We start from the raw sequence: 20259 nt of genomic DNA on the forward strand, positions 1-20259 counted from the left end.
AATTAGTCTAAATTAATTAATTAATAATAACAAAAATTTCAGTGAAAAATCAAGTAACTATACTCCCAATTTATATATTTCTAAAATTCTAAATAAATAAAATATCTAAATAAATAAAAGTAATATACTGATTTAAGTTGATCTGTAGTTAGCACGCCCTTTAAACTCCTTAAAGCATAGCACGATTTTGACGAACGACAAATTTGAAGGAAAGTGACAAAACAACATTTAAAATAGATTTGCAGGTTTTGATTTTTATAAATAAGGGGAAAAATGTTTACCTAAATATTGCTAATGTTCACTATTAAAAGTTATTAAGTTCTCGTTTAGTCCCTTTCTTTTCTCGTGGGTATTGTAAGATGCAACTAAGGAAAGGCGAAGGATGAGCAGCAGTGTCCCTCTTAAAACATCTGCAGAGCCTAACTGCAATTGCTAATCCACTTACTAAGCATGACAACTATTGGAAAAACCCCCCTAGGGAGAAGCTTATGTTCAGGAGTAGACAGTTAAAAGTTGATATGGTGATGATAATGATGATTATTAAATTATAAAACTAAGCGTCGGTGATGTGTTTTTAAAAATGAATCACGATGGTTCCACGCTTCCAGGCTGAAGCATACTTAGTATCTGTTTTCCTAACGGCCCTCAGTCTCATGATGGAAAATATAGATTCAGCAAATGCGGTTTTATAATTTCCTTGGAACTGAAGTGTGGAAAATAGGAACCACATCTGTGAGGGAAATGATATTTGGAGAAAAAAAATAGTATAAAATAGAATAATATAAAAAAAAATATTTGACGTTTGAGTAAAAAACAAATTTCATCTCTGACAGCCCTGTACAGTATAGTCTTGTCTGGTCTAACTAATCTGTAATGTAAAGTTACGCAATTGTCAATTTGTCATATTGTTGTGAAAAACTTTGTTGATAATTTTGACCCAATGAGTTTTGTCATTTAATTTCTTTATTTTTTCGAAGTTTCTTATTATTTAAATCCAAGAGTCCTTGCAAAATGTACCCTCGATGTGGAAGTAGTGGTTCCATTCAAAACATTCATCAGACTCCTTCATCATCTAACCATAACTCTGGTTAAGTACCTATTTTTAAGAAACATATTGTTTTATATAATTTGTTCATATGTTGTATTCAATGATCTTAATAATTGTTGTTCTATGAGTGCTTCCTTATTGCTTTCGTATACAGTGTGTACATAAAAGATTTTAATAGTTACATTTCGGAACAATACAACAATATTAGCAAACACAGACTTAAATTGGCTACTAATTATTTCAATATTAAAAGAAAATTTTTTGCGTCTTCTTTTTATAAGAATCATGTCATATAAACTCATCAATTGGTGTAGAAGACATTTCTAAAGTAAATAACCTTTATTTTTAACTGACTTCAAAAAGAAAAGTGTTCTTATTTGGTTGTATTTTTTTGTTTGTTAAATCCTAACTCAAATCGATTGAGATAATTATTTTGTAGATTTAAAAAGATATACTTACAGAATTTTTCCATAGAAATTTTATTAAAGTCTACTGAACAGTTTAGTTTTTAAGTCAAAATTTGACTATGGTTTTGCTACAATTGAAGTGTTTTTTTTCTTTTTTTGTGGAACACTTTTAATTACACTAAGAGAAAGATAAGTTAAATGTTGATAGTCATTTCTAAAAATCTTATAATTGTTATATTTAGAGATGGGCAATCCACCTGGGTGGGTTTAAAGTCTGGTGGGTAAAAACCGGGTGTTTTGGGTTTATTGGGTTTAAACCCCATAAACACCCAAATTTTTGGGTGTTTATGATTTTGTACTTCATCATCGTCATCTCAGCCGCAAGACGTCCACTATACTGGACATAGACAATATTATTATGCAGCCTACAGAATAAAAAACTTTTAATTTGATTTTGAGTTTATTAAGAAAGAGATGAAAGTAAAATGTAAAACTACAGTCAATCACTGTCAGATTCAGAGTTATTACAAGCGATGAATTGTATAGGTTCGATAGGCTCTATTTCGTCTAAACTGTTATGTTCATTTACTTGCTCAATGAAAGCTTCTAAGGTATTTTCTTCATTAAACTGAATGTCCTCGCATTCAGCTTTATGTTTAAGATTCCAGTTATAACAAATGAATGAATTTTTTTCAGTTCTTTCAGTTGTAAGTCGATTTCTTTTGTTATTATGTATGTAGCCTTGGATACTAAAGGAACGCTCAGTGGCTGCCGAAGTACAGGGAGCTGATAGAATACGAATCGCTACTTTGCTTAACTCAGTGGAACCACAAATACCTTTCCACCATATTAGGGGCTCAATGCTATCTAATGAGCTCCATACAAATCCTCTGGCCCAAAAGTTTTCTTTAGCTTTATAACACGCCAAATCTGCCATTACATTTGACAAACTTAAGTGTTGGCTTAAATTGTAGATAAACTCCATACCCTTAAGTTCTTCCTCTTGAGTAAGTTCGACTCCTAGAGTCCTGGGGTCTAGAATATATGCTGCAAAATGTATTGGCCTCATTGCCATATTGCATCTTGAAGATACTGATGTTAGAATCTGCTGTTTGCTTTCTTCGCTCAATGTCGAAATCTCATTTAATGCAAAACGTATCTTAGCTTGTACATCTCTAAATGTAATGTATGTGCGATGCAAACGATTCTGGTCGCTCTCTAAGTAAAATATGCTTTCAGTGACTGGTTCCAAAATACTTATACATTCCCCTGTCTTCGTCCAGAAATCATCACTTAGAATTAAATCTTTAATATCTCTTGAAATTACCACATCTTCTCTAACTGTTAATATTTGCAAAGCTATCTTATTTGCTTTCAAACTTTTTAACGAAGTAACATGACTTCCCCATCTTGTAGCACAAGGCAATTTTAGTGTTTGTGTAGAATCTTCACCCTGCCTTGATTTTATCAACAAGGAACTTAATCGTTGACTCCTTTTAACAGTTTTTATTATATTTATGGCTTGCATAATAAACACAGTTACTTCTTGTATCTTTACAATATCTTGGCACAACAAGTTAAGGATATGTGCACAGCAACCGAGAGGAACAACATGTGGATATTTGAGTTTTGTTAATTCGAATGCCTTTTGTATATTTCTAGCGTTATCGCCAATAAGTACAAGAAACTTATTTGCTCCATACACTTTCATTACTTTTTCAACTTCTTGGCTAAGGTATTCACTAGTGTGAGGATTACTTTCTGTATTCAAACTTTTAACGTATGCAGGTTGAGGTTTTGATATAAGAAAGTTTATTATTCCTTCATTTCTTAAATTAGACCAGCCATCGCACTGAAGGTGTAAGTAACTACAAGCATTTAGTTCCTCATTTAACTCAAAACGCATTTCTCTATATATTTTATCTAAGTATTTTGTCGCTAAAGCTTTACGTGAAGGTATTTTAAATTTTGGTTGCAATTTTTCGAAAAATTGTATCCATAAAGGATGTTGCACCATCGATAATGGCGTCCCTGTTACAAATATAGCTCTCGCTAATTCTGTTTTTATATGATCATCGGTGTCTTGAAACTCAGCATTTATTGTAGTGTTAGCAGACGACGAGGGGCTTATAAAAGAATCATTTGTCTCTATCTCTGACAGTCCAGACATTTTGGTTTTGGACGAGCTATCTTTTATAAGTTTCATAGAGTCTTTTAATGTTTCTGGAGATTTTGGACAAGTGATAAGATGTTGAAGCATTTTGGCAGCATTACTGAATTTGTAGACCTTATTACAAAGCTTGCAAGAAACAGACTTGTTTGGTAAAGTACGGTAGTGCTCCCATATGCGTAAATCTTTAGGTCTCCCCATTGAACCTAAAAAAATGAACGATGATTAGTTGGTCTGACGAAAATTCAACAATAGAGTGCCTATTTTTTTACAATGATTATTTCTTGTTATTTACAATAAATTTATTAAAAAAATAATAAAATAAATACAAAAAACCTTTGTAAAATTACATCTCCTCGGAGGATTAAACGCAGACGCTAGTTTATTATCGTATTGTTCTGTATTTTTCTCAGCAACTTCTTTAATTCGATTAGGTACTTACGCATATTATGTTAAAAATAAATATCTAGTACACATCTTAGGCTATCCACCATTATTATCCAATGACGACTCTCAGCTAACTATGCACTATCATCCAAAATAAACGTGTATGGAAAATTTTATCCCAGTCGGTTGAGGATTGAGGATAATTGCATCAACATACGAACATACCTACATACTTTTATTTACATAACGCAAGCTAAATAAAAGCTTGTAATAATACATCTAATTTTAAGTTAAAATTGTTAAGTGATCATGATATAATTGTATCATTCAAAAATCCACTTACCTTTAATTATTTCTTGTTAAGTATAAATATTATTTCAAATCTGCTCCCTTAATATGCACTTTTTTACTGCTTTTCCTACCTAACACGTTACCAGGAAGTCACGTTACCAGAGTCAGAGTAATAGTGAACACGTTTGACAGTGATTGTCGTCGCCTCATATTCAGCGTCGACGAATAGGGAATCCCCAGTCATAATGTATTGCATGCGTGGCGGTCTTACTTCAAATCCATAAACAAAGAGATAATTACAGAACTCGATACTAGATGGCGCTGTTTTTGTTTGAAGAAAGTTTGCGGGCTAAAATACATAGAATTTCATCAATGACTTCCACAAAGAACAACATTTCTGTTTTTTCTAAGTCCGTATCTCTTCCGTATATTTCATAAGATATAAGCTTGGGCTACATTGTTATGCAACGTGATTTTGTCGCTGTCTTGCTAGCAGGGTTGACAGATATACGATTTAAATCGTACTCATACTATTATTTGTCTATTTTTTAATGTACGATCGTAAAGATTATGATCGTAATTCGCACAAAAACATACGACTTTTTGGTTACCTGGCAACATTTTTATTATGAAACGAACATGCTCACATCATCAGTCACATGCAACAATTTATTGGGGATTTCCCCTTCACATCTGGCAGTCCTGCTTGCTAGAATATAGGTAAGTCAGCCACAGTTACTGACGATCGATATTTAAAGGGTATTGTTTTTGTGCTAAATATTTCATAAAAACGTTATTTAATACTTTGTGGATTATTAATTTAGTTGATAATCACTGGAAGTAAAATGGATGCTAATTTGAGAGATCAAGATCTTCGTATAAAACAGTTAATAAAAGAAAATCTACGTAAGTACTCTTTTTATACCTAGGTAGGTAAGGTATAATAAACACAAAAGGTACTTAGATCGCGTGTGTTCGAAGCATTTATTCTAATAAATTTAATTTAAAATTGTAGAAAGAAAAAAATGTCTGCCAAGCCGTAGCCGAAGCCGATCTCCAAATATATTTGGCGATAGTGAGACCCAGTGTCCAGATGATTTACCCAGCGTCGTCGCAACAAAGAAAAAAACGAGGATAAAGTAAAAGAAAATTTACTGAAAGAAGAAACAAACTGTTCTAAATGCTTAATTTATGGAGAAGAGGATAAAAGAAATGAGTATTTCGGACTGTTAGTGGCTCAAGAATTTAAATATATACGGCCATGTGTGCGAACGAGGTGTTATGAAGAAATTTTAAAGTATCTACGGGAAGCAAAAGGCCAACATGTTGATCAACTGCAACATGAAAACACTGAAAATTAATTACTTTCATTTTATTATATATAGATTTTTAAAATTTCCTGAAATATTATTAGTTAACGTTTTATTTAATATTGTAGAATTGATCAATACAATTTATAAAAATAATTTATTGGTATTACTTACATATTTTCAAAAAATACGTAAAAACCTATTTTTTTGGGTGATTATGGGAGTTTATGGGTGTTTATTGGGTTTTTACCAAAGCACCGGGTTTAAACCCGGTGCTTTGCCCATCTGTAGTTATATTGTATCTGTACTAATATTTTAAAGAGGAAAAATTTTATTATTTGTTTGGTTGTTTGTTTATAATGGATAAATTCATACAAATACTTGATCAATTTTAAAAATTCTTTCACATATAAAAAGCTCTTTTATCTTATTATATTTTCGAAAATTTTATCTACCCATATGAAACTGGGCCAGATTTCTATGGATATTTTTGAGATTAGAAAGTCAGAATTTGACAACACACTAATTCATTTAATAATGAGAATCAAACCTATAAAAATTTCCATAGTTAAATGTCATCTCGGCTGTGTGGTCCCGGCATAGAATAGACCACTCTTTCCTTTTCCATGGGTGTTGTAAGAGGTGACTAAAGGAGCTTAATGGTTGAGGGATGGGCAGCAGCATCCCTCTTAAAACATCCCCAAAGCCTAATTGCAGTTTTCAACCTACATGCCAAGTGTGGCAACTATTGACAAAACCCTTCAAGGAAGAGGCCTATGTTCAGCAGTGGACAGTACATTTGATATCATTAAGTATTCATATTTTAAGTGTATTCATTGTCACAGAATTTCTGGAGGGATCTGAATAAAAAAAACTGAGATTCAACAATATCTAATTTTAAAGCCTTAGACAAATACACTGTTGGTTGAAGCATAAAACAAATCACTTATCACTGACATTATGCACAACTTTATAAAGATAACAATGTTAAGTATTCTTGATGATGTCAGTATAATTTCAATCTTCAATTCTTATACATAAAGTGTATTTTTTTTTAGTTGTTTGTCCCTTAAATAGTAGTAAATGATTCAAACTACTAATAATATCATTTATTTCTCTATAAAACAGTCCTCTATCTCATTCAACAGTCCCCTGTCATGATATATCAGAAAATCACAATTAGCATTCTGTACATGAAATATATTTCCAATATTACTATCAAGGGGTGATTAGTGATCGATAATGATGCCAAAAATGCAATCGGTAAAATTTTTGTCTGTATGTTCATTATAGAAACAAAAACTACTTGACGGATTTTAATGAAACTTGGTACAATTATTCTTCATACTCCTGGGCAGGTTATAGTATATTTTTCATCACGCTATGATCAATAGTAGCAGAGCAGTGAAGGGAAATGTTAAAAATGTCCACACATGCGACGCCGGGACAGGCCGCTAGTGAGCAATAAAATAAAAAATTCTACTAACATTTATAAATGTGAAAGTGTGTTTGTTATCTCTTAGCATTGTAATGATTTTTTTTTATTTAAATTTGGTGGGCATACTATATAGAATGGAGAAGGACAAGGCTACTTTTTATCTCAGACATTGCTCACATTTCAGTCGTGCTGACAATGTCACGGATAAAAGCTAGTAAATAAATAAAAATTATACACATATATAAAAAAAGATATACCAGAGGGAGACTTTGTACAGAAGTTGTTTGTTTGGGAATGTCTGTCCCATTCATGTTTCAACCGTGAAGCAGCTGTGTTTGCATTGCATTTACAGGATATAGAGAAATAACTCCTGAGTCCTTAGGAATGGCAACGCATAGGGGGTATCATGGGTGAAACATTATACTCTATTATGGCCATGGTACTGCTCATGTCTATAGGCGATGGTTACCAATTTCCATCAGGTGGGCCGTCAGCTTGTTTGCCATTCTAAGCTGCATAAACTATTCATGTTTAGATCAATGCATTTATTGGTTATACTAATTATTATAAATATTTTACTAGAGGATGAAGATGATAGTGGGGATAATAAAGCATCTGCCATCAGTTTTAAAGAACGGAGAAGGGAAGCACATACACAGGTAGGCAAAATAACTATGGATATATCACATCTAATTGTGAATTCAAAACAACTACCTGCTTATAAATTTTTCTTTGTTGTCATTTCATTTTGAGACTTCTATTCTAAATTAAGTTCTTTTGAGACACTCAAACTCTTCTTAATGTCTCTAATTTTTAAATTAATATATTTTTAGATTGTCTTACATTATAAAAATAAATTGGTTTCATGTTTATTCAATTCATGTCACATAATATGTTAAATTGTCATATTTTTTTTTAAGGCTGAACAGAAAAGAAGAGACGCTATCAAGAAAGGTTATGATTCATTGCAAGAGTTAGTTCCCACTTGTCAACAAACAGATGCTTCTGGATATAAACCAAGCAAAGCTGCTGTAAGTGAAAGTTTTTGTGTAAAAGTTTTGGAAGTACATAGTGTTTTTCAAAAAGCTATTATTACTTGAATAGTCTTGAAATCTATAGGTGCTGTAACAAATTCATATAAGATGAAAAGGGACAATAGGTAGCAATGTATTATAAGTTGAATTTTATTATATTAGGGTGGCTAATATGATAGATACTGTTGTCTCAAAACCAATAATCGCAATATGCCCATAGATTTCAAAAGGAGTAGCACATTTGCCATTTATAAAGTCCTACTACAAAAAATTTAAATGTCTTATTATGAATTTTTGTTCAAAAGAAAATGACAGGCATTCCAGTCATCATTATTTATTGAAAGAATTATAATTACGTAGAGTATAGTTTATATGTATTTGTATTATATTGTTATGAATTTAATTAATTAAAGTTATATATTTATATCAATTTATTTCAGGTGCTTCAAAAATCAATAGACTACATACAGTACTTGTTACAACAACGTCGTCGGCAGGAGGATGAACGGAACGCTCTTCGTAAAGATGTTATAGCATTGCGCATTATGCAGGCTAATTATGAACAAATTGTGAAAGCTCAACATTCTGTACCTGGTCACAATGAACAGAGGCTTACTGATCAAGACAAGTTCCAAGTTGTAAGTTTTTACATTTTGACTATTACTCTATATACTTTTTTTTTTTTCGTGGGGTAATGCATCATGCAGACTCAAACGCCCCGGGGGAGGCGTATGGGTACTGCCGGACTCCTACCGGCTAAAACCACCACGACATCCCTCGCCGCGCCATATGTTGGGGACCCGGGTTCCCTTTCGTAGTCCGCCGAGTCCCAACTGCGTTGGCCCGCATTGGTTTGCGGACCCCGACTCAAATATGGAGCGGGCGCCTGATGTTAGCGTCCGCCTTTTTTGATAGTACGATATACGAACATACGGCTGATACCACTATTATGGTAATACCACTATTAGCTTTTGAAATGTCTGGAATATGACCGAAGGCTCTATACACACTTTGTGCAAGGCAATCATTGCAATCCTACTTTCTTTAACACCCCATTCCACTATGTAATTTGAAAAATAAATAACATGAAAAAATATCTGAAATGGTGCGAAATCGAAAGAAGTTTTTAAAATAATAAACGTGTTCCAAATTCAAAATAATTAATAAATTGAAAAAAATAAAAGTTTTTATGTAACAGTATTTATGGCCAATAGCACTCAAAAGTTACAATACCGCTCAAAAGTATTTGACCTTCATTTTGTTTAAGTTACAAACAATACGTTTTAAAGAGATCATTTATTAGGTTTCATTATTTGTATAACACCGCAAAATACTTATCTACAATACAATCAGCACAATTTAAACAGCTTATTGTTATTTGCCGTCTCCTGGTCATAAAACCATAATAGTGTTATTGTCGGAATTTGTTTGAAGTCGCAATTTTGTTTGGATTTAGTTATTGAGAAATAAACACAAATAAAATATAGAATAACTACTATAAATATTTTTATGTTATTTGATGTTATTTGATCAGAAAACACGCACTTTTTTGAAGAAAATGGGTAAAACTAAGAAATTTTATCAAGAAATCGGGGACATAATAATTGGATTTCATAAATCTGGTAAAAGAAATCATGAGATTTTTAAACTACATAAGATACTAAGACAAACTGTTGACTACATCGTTAAGAAGTTTGCGACTGAAAGTACAATTTGCAATAAACATCGTTCAGACAGACCGAGAACCACAACTTCGAGTGAAAATTTGAGTATGGTTATTACGAAATAGACGATTAACTGCTAAAATAGCAGCACAGTTCAATGCGAAATGTAATAAACCAGTCAGTATATCCACAGTAAAAAGAAGACTGATGCGATCCAATTCCTGAGTCCTCAGGAATGGCAACGCATGGGGGATATCATGGGCGAAACAGTATATTCTGTTATGTCCATGGTACTGCTCATGTCTATAGGCGACGGTTACCACTTTCCATCAGGTGGGCCGTCAGCTTGTTTGCCATTCTAAGTTTCAAAAAAATTTTTTGACGCAGGACTCATAGCATGTGTATCTCAAAACTACTTCTTAAACCTATTAACAAAAAGAAGAGGCTTAATTGAACAAGAGAACACAAAAATTAGACAATAGCAGATTGGGAAAAGGTCCTCTAGCCAGACGAATCAAATTTGGAAATTTTTGGAACCGAAAGAAGAGTTTTCGTAAGACAACATTCAAACGAAAGGGTGAATGACGCTTGTACTGTGGCTTCAGTTAAACACAGCGGGGGGTTTGGGGCTGTTTTAGTGGCTCCTCCATTTCATATCTTGTGCGAATACAAAGGTCACAAAAAGATATTGGAGGATAATGCAATGCCTCGTGGAACTCATTTAATTAATCCGGGATTTATATCTTAACAGGATTTAAATCCCGGACTAAAATATTTTATCAAAATTATCTTATCCGAAACACATGTCAAGACTATGCAAGGATTTTTAAAACGAAAAGAACAACAACAGGTGTTGAAACTTATGATATGGCTTCCACAGTCCCCTGAATTAAATCCCATAGAATTATTGTGGGATCAGTTGGATAGATAGGGACATTGTTTCACATCTCAGGAAGACTTATGGAAAAAACTGCAAGAAATATGGCAGAAGATAACCAAGACAACATTGAAAAATTAGTAACAAGGTTGACGAAGCTTTGAGAAGAGGCTGTCATTAAAAATAAAGGTGGACACATAGACGAGTCCAAAAATTAAAAATTGCATTCTTGTTATGTTTAAAAATAGCTAATAAACATGTTAAAATAATTATAAAATAATTTCACTAAATAAGACTTACAAAATGTATTTTACTCGGTGGCCAAATACTTTTGAGTAATAGTGTATGTGTATATATTAAGTTGACAGTATTTATTGTATATATTCAGATGACAGTAGGTAATAATTTTTTCTATAAATTGTTATATATCAGGATTTTGTTTACTATTAATATGGATCACAAACAATATTCTATCCCACCTTAAAACAATAGGTAACCGTCACCTACAGTTATAATTGTGAATGCCGCAGATTTATTTTCTCTTTATTGTTGTTTATTTTTCATATTTTTAATCTATACTGAAAACTCAAGGTTTTCTAACTCAAGAATTTATATTGTGGTGCCTATGACATTTATTGCTTTGCCACTCCTAATCTCGTGAGTCATAACCACAGTGATATTCTTTGTCGACTAGTTCTCTAACCTTTAGATAACAGACAAACTAAATACACTACTTGCATCGTTGGTTACTGCTGATTTGGCACTTAGAGACAAAGAGACCTAAATAAGAATAATGGAATTAACCATCATTGTTAGACAAAAGGCCTATTTTGTCAACAGCAATTGGCTCTATAACACTAGTTCAATTACCTCTTTGAAACTTCTTATGCTCTATGGTTGCCTACGTTTTTCCAGATTTGAACCTATGCTATAGAAATGATACAAATATAAATATGAATGTGAAACTATGTTGGGAGAATGTTTGTTTCTCAACCATTCTTGAAGTGCTTAAAAGATTTATATATAAATTAAATATAGTCCTAGTATGATAAATAGGATATTTTTAGACTAATTCACGCTGGTAAAGCCACAGGAAATAGCTAATATTAAATTAATCAACTTAAAAAATAATTACTGTAGCCCGTTTCTTCTGCCTACCCCCACTTCTTCCTGTTCACCAGGAATTTGGAGTGAAAGTAAATAGATATAACTATGCCTATTTATTTAGTGGTATATGATGTTATAAGTGCTTACTTGTATCTTGTATTCATGATAAAAAATATATTTTTCTTTTTAGTTTCAGGGTATAATGGATAAGTTATTTGAATCTTTTGAGTCGGTGCCTACTAACAATTTCGCCGAATTCTCAGGAGGTGTATTCAATTGGCTTGAGGAATATTGCAAACCACAGTCATTGAGAACCATGGTGCATGATGTGTTAAGAGAACAAAATTATACTCCTTGAGCTAATTGAAAAAAAAATAACACAAGTACTTGTAGTTACATATAGCGTTGTACGAAACCAAAATATTATTTGCCACATTTTATTATATAGTAACTAGTCAATATAAAGGCGAACTGCTTAAGTGGGCCCTCATTGAATTGTTGGCGATGTTTTTTTATTATTTTAAACTCAAAAGATTTCCATTGTTATGTTCCGAATAATATTATGGATGTAATATTACAAAAATATTATTTGTATATTCTTATTTTAATTTTTAAATCTACGAAATCTTTTGTGCCATTAAATTTTGAAGTTTAAGAGGCTGCTACCAACACAGTTAAGCAAATTGTCTATAAAATATGCATTATAAGAATTATTTTATTTACATAAGATGTTATGAAAGTTTTTCATACTTATGTCTTGTTTTCAATCAAGTCGTATAATCCGAATTACACCACCTGTTTTCAATTTGTGTGGCTTCTATTAAGTCCATTCCAAGATGCATAAAAAGTCTGACGGAGCTATGTTACGTATATTTTCATATGATGTATATATCTAACCACAAGCAAACTCCACGTGCGCTCGTAAATTACTAAAACTATCTATAATATATATAATAAGTATCGACTTTATAATTGTTAATATATAGGATCATTTTGCCTAATAAATGTGTTCAAGTAATAATATATTACCATTCGTTCCTAGTGTAACAATAAATATTTTGAATTGTAAGTTTAGCATTTTTGAAAGAGACTTGATGTATAGAATTTTGACAACGTTTTTATTCACTCCAGGTAGAACAAAATGAAGCCTTAGAAAAATATTGATTAAATTTTAAATTAGAAATAATAATAAACTATGGGTTCAGGTCTAAGATTCACGTAAAGAGTGTGAAATATTAGTAGTAAATACCTAACTATAAAATTCTTGTTATTGTTATTTTTGTAAGTTTGAAAGGTACATAATATTATGTATATGGATTGTTGTTTTCATTGTTTTAAATATTGATTCTATAATCAATATTAATAATGTATTATTATTAGTTGAAACTTTATTTTTTATTTACATGTTTAATACACCCTATACAACGACAATATGAGTGCCTTGTGTACATAATTTGCATTATTATACAAAATGCATTATTATCTATTTATATATAATTATAAAATAAATATAATTCTGTTTCACAAAAATAATTGTTATTATTTTCACATAAAATAGCAGTTTGAACATAAAAAAATACATAAAACGTTATATCTTAATTTCCTAAAAGTATATTTTAAACGCATAATTTACAGTAAATGTCTACTTACAATTTTAACACTTCAATCGTTCTTAAAACTAATTAGTCATATTAAGATATTTTTAATATAATTTTTAAATGTCTAAACACGTTCACTTTCAGTCGGTTGCGATAATAGAGTCACATCTCCCATCGGATAGCTCTCTGTCCTCCTCGCACATCCCACATTCTTAGTTCGTTCTCTAGGAGTGCCGCAGCATAGTCTCTTGAGAACGCATGCGTAACACATGAGTAGTGATAACATAAGCAGTAGCCCGACCACCACAGTGACCACCAGTAGTATCCTCAGCTCTCCGTTGGAGTCCACTGCGGCCGAGTTGCGGCCCATTCTCGGCATTTACTAAAATTTCATCTGAAAATGAAAGATTTATTTTTATAAGAAACTGTATATTTTGAAAGACTAGTTTTAAAGTAACAAATCTTACTGGAATGGCTATAATTAAATATCTAGGTACTTTAATTTGTGATCATCAGAGACTATAAAAAATACTACTCTACTTAAGTACCACTGTATCACTCGTGTTTTTACGGCTGAGCAACTGTATTTAATGGTAAGATATCCCACTAAAATTATAGAGATCAGAGGTACATAATATTCTAATTGTCAGAAATGGAAGTGGTGGTGTACTATGGGCATCGCTGTGTAGGTATAATATGTGATATCTATGCTGCTGTACATGTCTATATGTCACATATTGATATAGTTAGAAATACAATGTGTATATACAAATGTATGTGTACAAAGTTCCACTAACTGCCGACAATCACTATTAATATTGTATCGGTGACGTTCACCACTTAGGTAGTTCCCCACCTACCTTTGTGGGGGGGGGGGGGGAGGAAGATGATTAGTAATGGAATTTAATAGTCTTATTGCTAGTAATACATCCTATCAGGTCGACCTCCACGCGATTCCCTCTGAAAAGCATCGTGTTGATTTCTTATCGAATATGTCACAATGGCCCAACTGACCTGCTTTCATTCTAACCTATCATCTCTCACAGTGGTGAGATCTCTCATACTGCAGAGCCAGCATATACTGATAGCGCAGATGGACTTACCATTTCATCTTCAGCCAAAAATTTTAGTTGGTACCAGGTATGAGTGGTTCCGTAGGTACTAATGTACTAAACCGCAGCAGTGAATGAATGAATTGATACCTACATAATAATTTTTATATTAATTAATATTTGAGCTAAAGAGAAATGTAAATTTGTAGATAGTAACAGTGCTAATTGTTAGATGTACAAAGGTTTTCGTCACAACAATGTTAGCGCCTAGGTATGTCGATAATAATTAGTATTGAAATCATATGCCTTTAGCGGAGGGTTTCTTAAATATTTCTGTCCAAACACATCGACGTAAACGTGAACGCAGTTCTCAGATCAACTATCTAATCATGATATACAATACCATAGTGGATTTTTCAAATTACATCTTTTTGGGATTAAGTACTTTTGTTAACGCCTGCACAAAGAAGGAACAGGGGAAGCGGCGGGAAAGGGGGCGGTGCGAACGCGAGCGTAAACAAATGATACAGACGTCAAACCGACTATGTCGCGCATACACTCGTTTACTTTAATAAACCTTTAATCATAACTTTAAGTTTTAATTTTAATCCTTTGTACGGTCTCGTACAACTTTCAATTAAGCAAATTTTTTTTTAAGAAAATCAAGCTGGGCTTTGGCGCAGTAGTACAATACAATTAAGTGTGCCACGATTTGGCTGGTACTTATTCACTAGTAGTATTTTATTGTGTAATTATTAATAAAATTAATGATGCAAAAAATTATTTTTGTGGAAATAACCACTAGATATATCTAAATTAATACCAATAATAAAAGCTAAGAAACTATTCAGCTTATTAATCCCTCAAACCGGATCCTTATGGTGGGCGCCATTAGGTTGATATCGTGGTAATAATGATAATTTTAGGAATGAATCTAACAGGCTTTTTTAAATAGTGATAATGAAATGGAAATTTTGCCTGTGCTAATAGCAAATAAATGCAGGTGGCGCTTCAGGCGAGGATGAAATCAGGTCAGGTGGTCCATTGTGACAAATTCCTACCTACCTAGTACTTATGCGCCCATTCTTAAACTACCTAATAATTGTATTGCGCCTCCGATATTGAATATTATTAACACGGTGCTCTTTTCATAAGACGCATCCCGTCACCCGTATCCAATAGCAAGAACAAGATGCCTAAACAAAGCACCTTAAACACCAAAAAAAAACTTGTACTTAGATACAGGTATACCTGTACCATAGCATGGCATAGATATGCCATACTGCAGAAACTAATTTGCGAACTGTTGATTAGTTCGAATGTACTTTGAGAGATCGATACATCGACGAACATTATGCATACGTTGTTGTTGTTTATATGTAAAGTATGGATACCCTCTTTAAAGCTTTTATAACTTTTGATTGATTTTACAAAGTTGGCGTTGCGACATTTTTTGATCATATTTATTATGTAAGTAAATAAAGATACATAATTTAAATTTCCAAACACTTACGTACCTATGACACGTTAAGATATATTTATTGTTTAATTATAGGTTTATTAATAGATACTTATGTAGGTATAATTTACCTACTACATATACATAGAAGAGTGTGTCAAAGATACGCATAGTACAGTCATTAATCTATACAATTTATTTTTATGAAATCTATTTTTTCTTAATGGAATAAGATGGAATAGTACAGGTGTCTATGCTAATGGTATACTAATAATTCCTCGCTTTTCATAAAACCTATTGATATATATAGACCTTAAGTACGTAGGTAACTACAATATATGTAGATACCTATTTAACATACTGACAGCACTAAACTACACAAGGAATTGGCTAAGCCGAGCGTAAAAATAGATACTTATATTTCCAGATCACTCGTTTTCAATAAATTGGATCATTTTCCACGATACGTAACAAAGTGCTCACTTCTTAGATCAGAAGCACTGCTTTTTTCGTATGATTATGCGAATTTTGTCTACATAAGAAATTAGAGTAATTTCTAGCTACCTGATTATAATCATGTTATTAATCTTGCTTGGATTAAACAAATGGAAATTAGGCAACATAAGCGTAACTTCAGTAATTTGGTTGAGCATTGGACTTCCACGTTACTGCTTTGGTTTCTAATTAGGAGTTTATTATTAACTGTTTTTCAGATTCATAGTTAGGCCCTACATCCCTACACAAGTACGTCGGTACAGAAAAGAATAAGACTCCGGGCGTTGCATTCTATTTCATTTATGCAATAGCGATAACGTATCTATTGTTAGATGGTCTCTATTCTAGGGGCTGGCTGTTTTTAAGAACAATGATTTATAGATCCATCCAAGATATACCTAAGTAAGTACTAATATTAATATCTTTACGTACCTATAAACTCAGATCACCTGCCTGTCTTTGCATTTTTTTTGTACCTATATATCGTACAGCGAAGAGAGCAAAAACAAAGTTTGGAAAAGTACACTTTTGTAAAACGAGTTTTGGACGACGGAATTATAATCTTTATACGGATTGGCTCTTTAATACAAATCTTACATTGGAATATTTATAGGTAAAGGTCAACTGAAAACAATGGATTGTGTTTGTAGCTATGATTTAATGGTACACACTAGGTCACAAATAGATTGTTATGCTTTGTTCGGCCCGATGACGCGCTTCGCCACATACGCCCTCCAGTTACGGCACTAAATGATGGATCGAGCGTTTAGTAACCGACTTCAAAAACGGAGAAGATTCTTTAAAAAAAATAGAATTTTTAGGCTAGGGTAGGGCAGTGTAAGTAGAACATCTAACATTTTAAATCTAGGCAAATAGGTATCGTAGAACAATGCAACGAATCTGTTTAAGCAAGGAATCTGTACCATTTGGACGTGCTCGATGAATTGATCGGTTTCAATATTACCGCTATGGGACCTATATAGGCATGCATAGACACGGGAATGGTCGTTTATAATTTACACGCAACCACAAAACGAACCAGTGTATACCTTCAAGAATACCAAGGTGACGACAACAGATATTCTCTCTAACATACGCACAACGTTATAAGTGCCTATATACTACACTTGGATTTTAAAAAAGCAATACTTTTGTCTAGGTATGCGTATATGTATATGTAGGTAGATATATGCCGATGTATTTAGACTTAAACTACTACTTAGGGACTGTAGTAAATAGTAAATTTTAACATTAACTATGAGTGTAGTTCATAATGTACCTAGGTAAAATATTAATTTTATGCTACCAAGATTGGAATTAATTTTTGTATCGATGAACAATTAGTAATTATATTAGAAAAATTTTGAGTTAAATAATATAAAAGAGCTTTTGGACAATTTTTGCGACAGTTTGATTTGGATTCTATACTAAAAAAGTACAGATATGTAAGCACTACATTTACATATTTTAAAACTGTTTTTTTTTTGACTTAGAAAATATGCGAATAATGCACTTCCTGCCTTTATCTCCAAAGTTTGCGAAGCCAAAGATCTCAAATGATTACAGTTTGTAAAAGAATGCGTAAATATTTATTACAGAAAATATTGTAGGTATAGAGCAACGTTTCTGATTAAAAAAGTTTTTGAGAAATTATGAAAGAAAAATGATGAAACATAATAAACACACGTGTATTATATATGTAAAAGTTGGATGAAAAGGATGCCCAGCCGAAACTGCTGAATCTAGAATCATGAAATTTTGCATATTTTTTTGCGACTTAGAATGGCAAGCAAGCTGACGGCACACCTCATGGAAAATGGTAACCGTCGCCTATAGACATGAGCAGTAACATGGATATAACAGAGTCTACTGTTTCGCCCATGATACCCCCCATGCGTTGCCATTTCTGAGGACTCAGGTGTTATTCCTCCGTACCGAGTAAATTCACTGCCATATTCCACCCTTCAAACCGAAACACAGCCATGCAAACACAACTGCTTCACAGTAGAAACACGAATGGGACAGAGGTGCTCAAACAAATGACTTTTGTACAAAATTTCCTTCTGATAGGTTCTTTATATGGCGTAGGTATATTAAGAGGTAACAATAAGAATGTAATATTGAAAATGCAGCCCCTAAGGGGTAAAATAAACCTTGAAAGTTTGTATGAAATTTCGTCAGTCTAGAAGTTAGTCTCGTGAAATTTTAGATTTAAGCTCACCCGAAATTAATATGTTTATTAGCTTATAAAAAAATCACCCCTAAAGGGATGAAATAGGGATGATGGTTTATATGGGATTCTAAAGGTCTGATAGGAAATAAATAAAATAGTTTTCAGCGTTTTTAGAAATTTTACCCCAAAAATGTGTAATGAAAATTTGTATTTAATAGCACAGATAATATAATAGGCAGTCTGTTATTTTTAATGTATGAAGGTATATATTTAGACTTTCGATTAAAAACGAAAGGTTTTCGGAAATTACACTTCAAAAGTTCTAAAAGCTTTTAAGGTACATAGTTAAAGCGAAGCCACAGGCAAAAGCTTGCTTATATTTATATATAAGGCCATTTTGTCTCTATATAAGGCCATTATGTCATATATTCAAATAAATTATATAAAGAAATGAAAAACCTATTGTCAGATTATTTTATGCACAGAAACCTTTGCGTGTGAGTTCAACTCGTACTTTGTGGTTCGGTGATATTTTTCTACTTTACACAGTGAAAGAAGGAAATTAATAAATAAAGAGTTAAATATGCGTTGAAGCGTGACAAAAGAAAGTATTTAAGTCCCCTCCATTTAGCTTATGAAATCATTACATTGAAGAGTCTTCTTGCTTTATGTGCTGCGCACAATCTATTGACCTCGTTTATTTTACTATCCTTAGGATCGTAAAACACGAGATAATGATAGAGTTCACCAATTTATTGCTAATATTTTGTGATATTTGCAGTAGTTTAACATTTAATCAAGTTATATGCTTACAAATCATTATTTTCCGATGCACTTTACAATTTGTTATAATTACTTAAATACTGCCTTTATGTATATTTTGCATTATGGTTACTCGCATATGTGTATTTACAACATATAAAACACATATATATTTGTAATAGTTTTAGAATATTGAAGTACAACATTTTTTTATTATTTTCCTATATCGAAAAATGTATTAACTATGTCAGCTTTTTTATTTTTAGATTGTTAATTTTTTTTACCCCTAATGATTATAAAAAATTAAAATTTCTCACGGAACATCTTAGGCACATACATATAGACAAAATTAAATTACGATATTAATCTTACCAGTACCTGTGTAGTTTTACAGATATCTATAATCGATTGTTCAAAATTAAACTAGGTCATATAACTTTTACGTTAGTTCCTTAAAATAAACTGTGGACCGTTCTTGTGCAAACAATCGCGGGATTTAACTGGAGCATTCTATGTAGTTTGTTTGGACAGTCCCAAGCGCACTGGAAATTGGAAGTCCAATTTTACATTAACTATATATATTTCAATTTAGATATATAACAGAAAGGCAATAAAAAGATTTCTCCTTTTGATGTTCAGTCTATTCGAGATTTTAATGTTAAGTACCTACTTGTTGCAGTTAAATGACGTATTACTAAACGCGCGACTAACGGGCGTCATACCTGATATCTAAACATAGTCACACATATTTCCATCAAATATCGTAATGTGTAATAATACTTAATAAGTCTTATACTTATATCCTTAATACAAATATGAAAGTGAGTTTGTTGTTTTTATTTTTTGGTCTCTCTAGCTTTCTCGCTTTAATGATATACCTAACTCGTCAAAAATTTGTCATACATGGAGTATGCCAAATATTGGGATAGAGAAGAATATAGGCTACCTTTTGTCCTAGGGAATTAACTTAAGGGCACTTACGTGAAC

The 20259-nt window shown here is 32.3% G+C and overlaps 2 protein-coding genes across 2 annotated transcripts; one reads left to right on the plus strand and one right to left on the minus strand.

The window, feature by feature from the left end:
* The first annotated feature begins 868 nt into the window (after positions 1–868).
* On the plus strand, positions 869–13252 carry LOC113515426 (max-like protein X). Its single transcript, XM_052893289.1, has 5 exons — positions 869–1087; positions 7634–7710; positions 7972–8082; positions 8526–8723; positions 11924–13252. The coding sequence occupies exons 1-5, from the start codon at positions 1012–1014 to the stop codon at positions 12089–12091; spliced, it is 630 nt and encodes a 209-aa protein (XP_052749249.1). The 5' UTR covers positions 869–1011; the 3' UTR covers positions 12092–13252.
* On the minus strand, positions 1615–4500 carry LOC128200286 (uncharacterized). The gene is made up of 2 exons (XM_052893288.1): positions 4356–4500; positions 1615–3831 (listed from the first exon to the last, which is right to left on the minus strand). The coding sequence occupies exon 2, from the start codon at positions 3824–3826 to the stop codon at positions 1955–1957; it is 1872 nt and encodes a 623-aa protein (XP_052749248.1). The 5' UTR covers positions 3827–3831; positions 4356–4500; the 3' UTR covers positions 1615–1954.
* Positions 13253–20259: the final 7007 nt, after the last annotated feature.

This window comes from Galleria mellonella, unplaced genomic scaffold (assembly GCF_026898425.1).
Source record: "Galleria mellonella isolate WM207_F2 unplaced genomic scaffold, CSIRO_AGI_GalMel_v1 utg173, whole genome shotgun sequence".
Classification (NCBI taxonomy): Eukaryota; Metazoa; Arthropoda; class Insecta; order Lepidoptera; family Pyralidae; genus Galleria; species Galleria mellonella.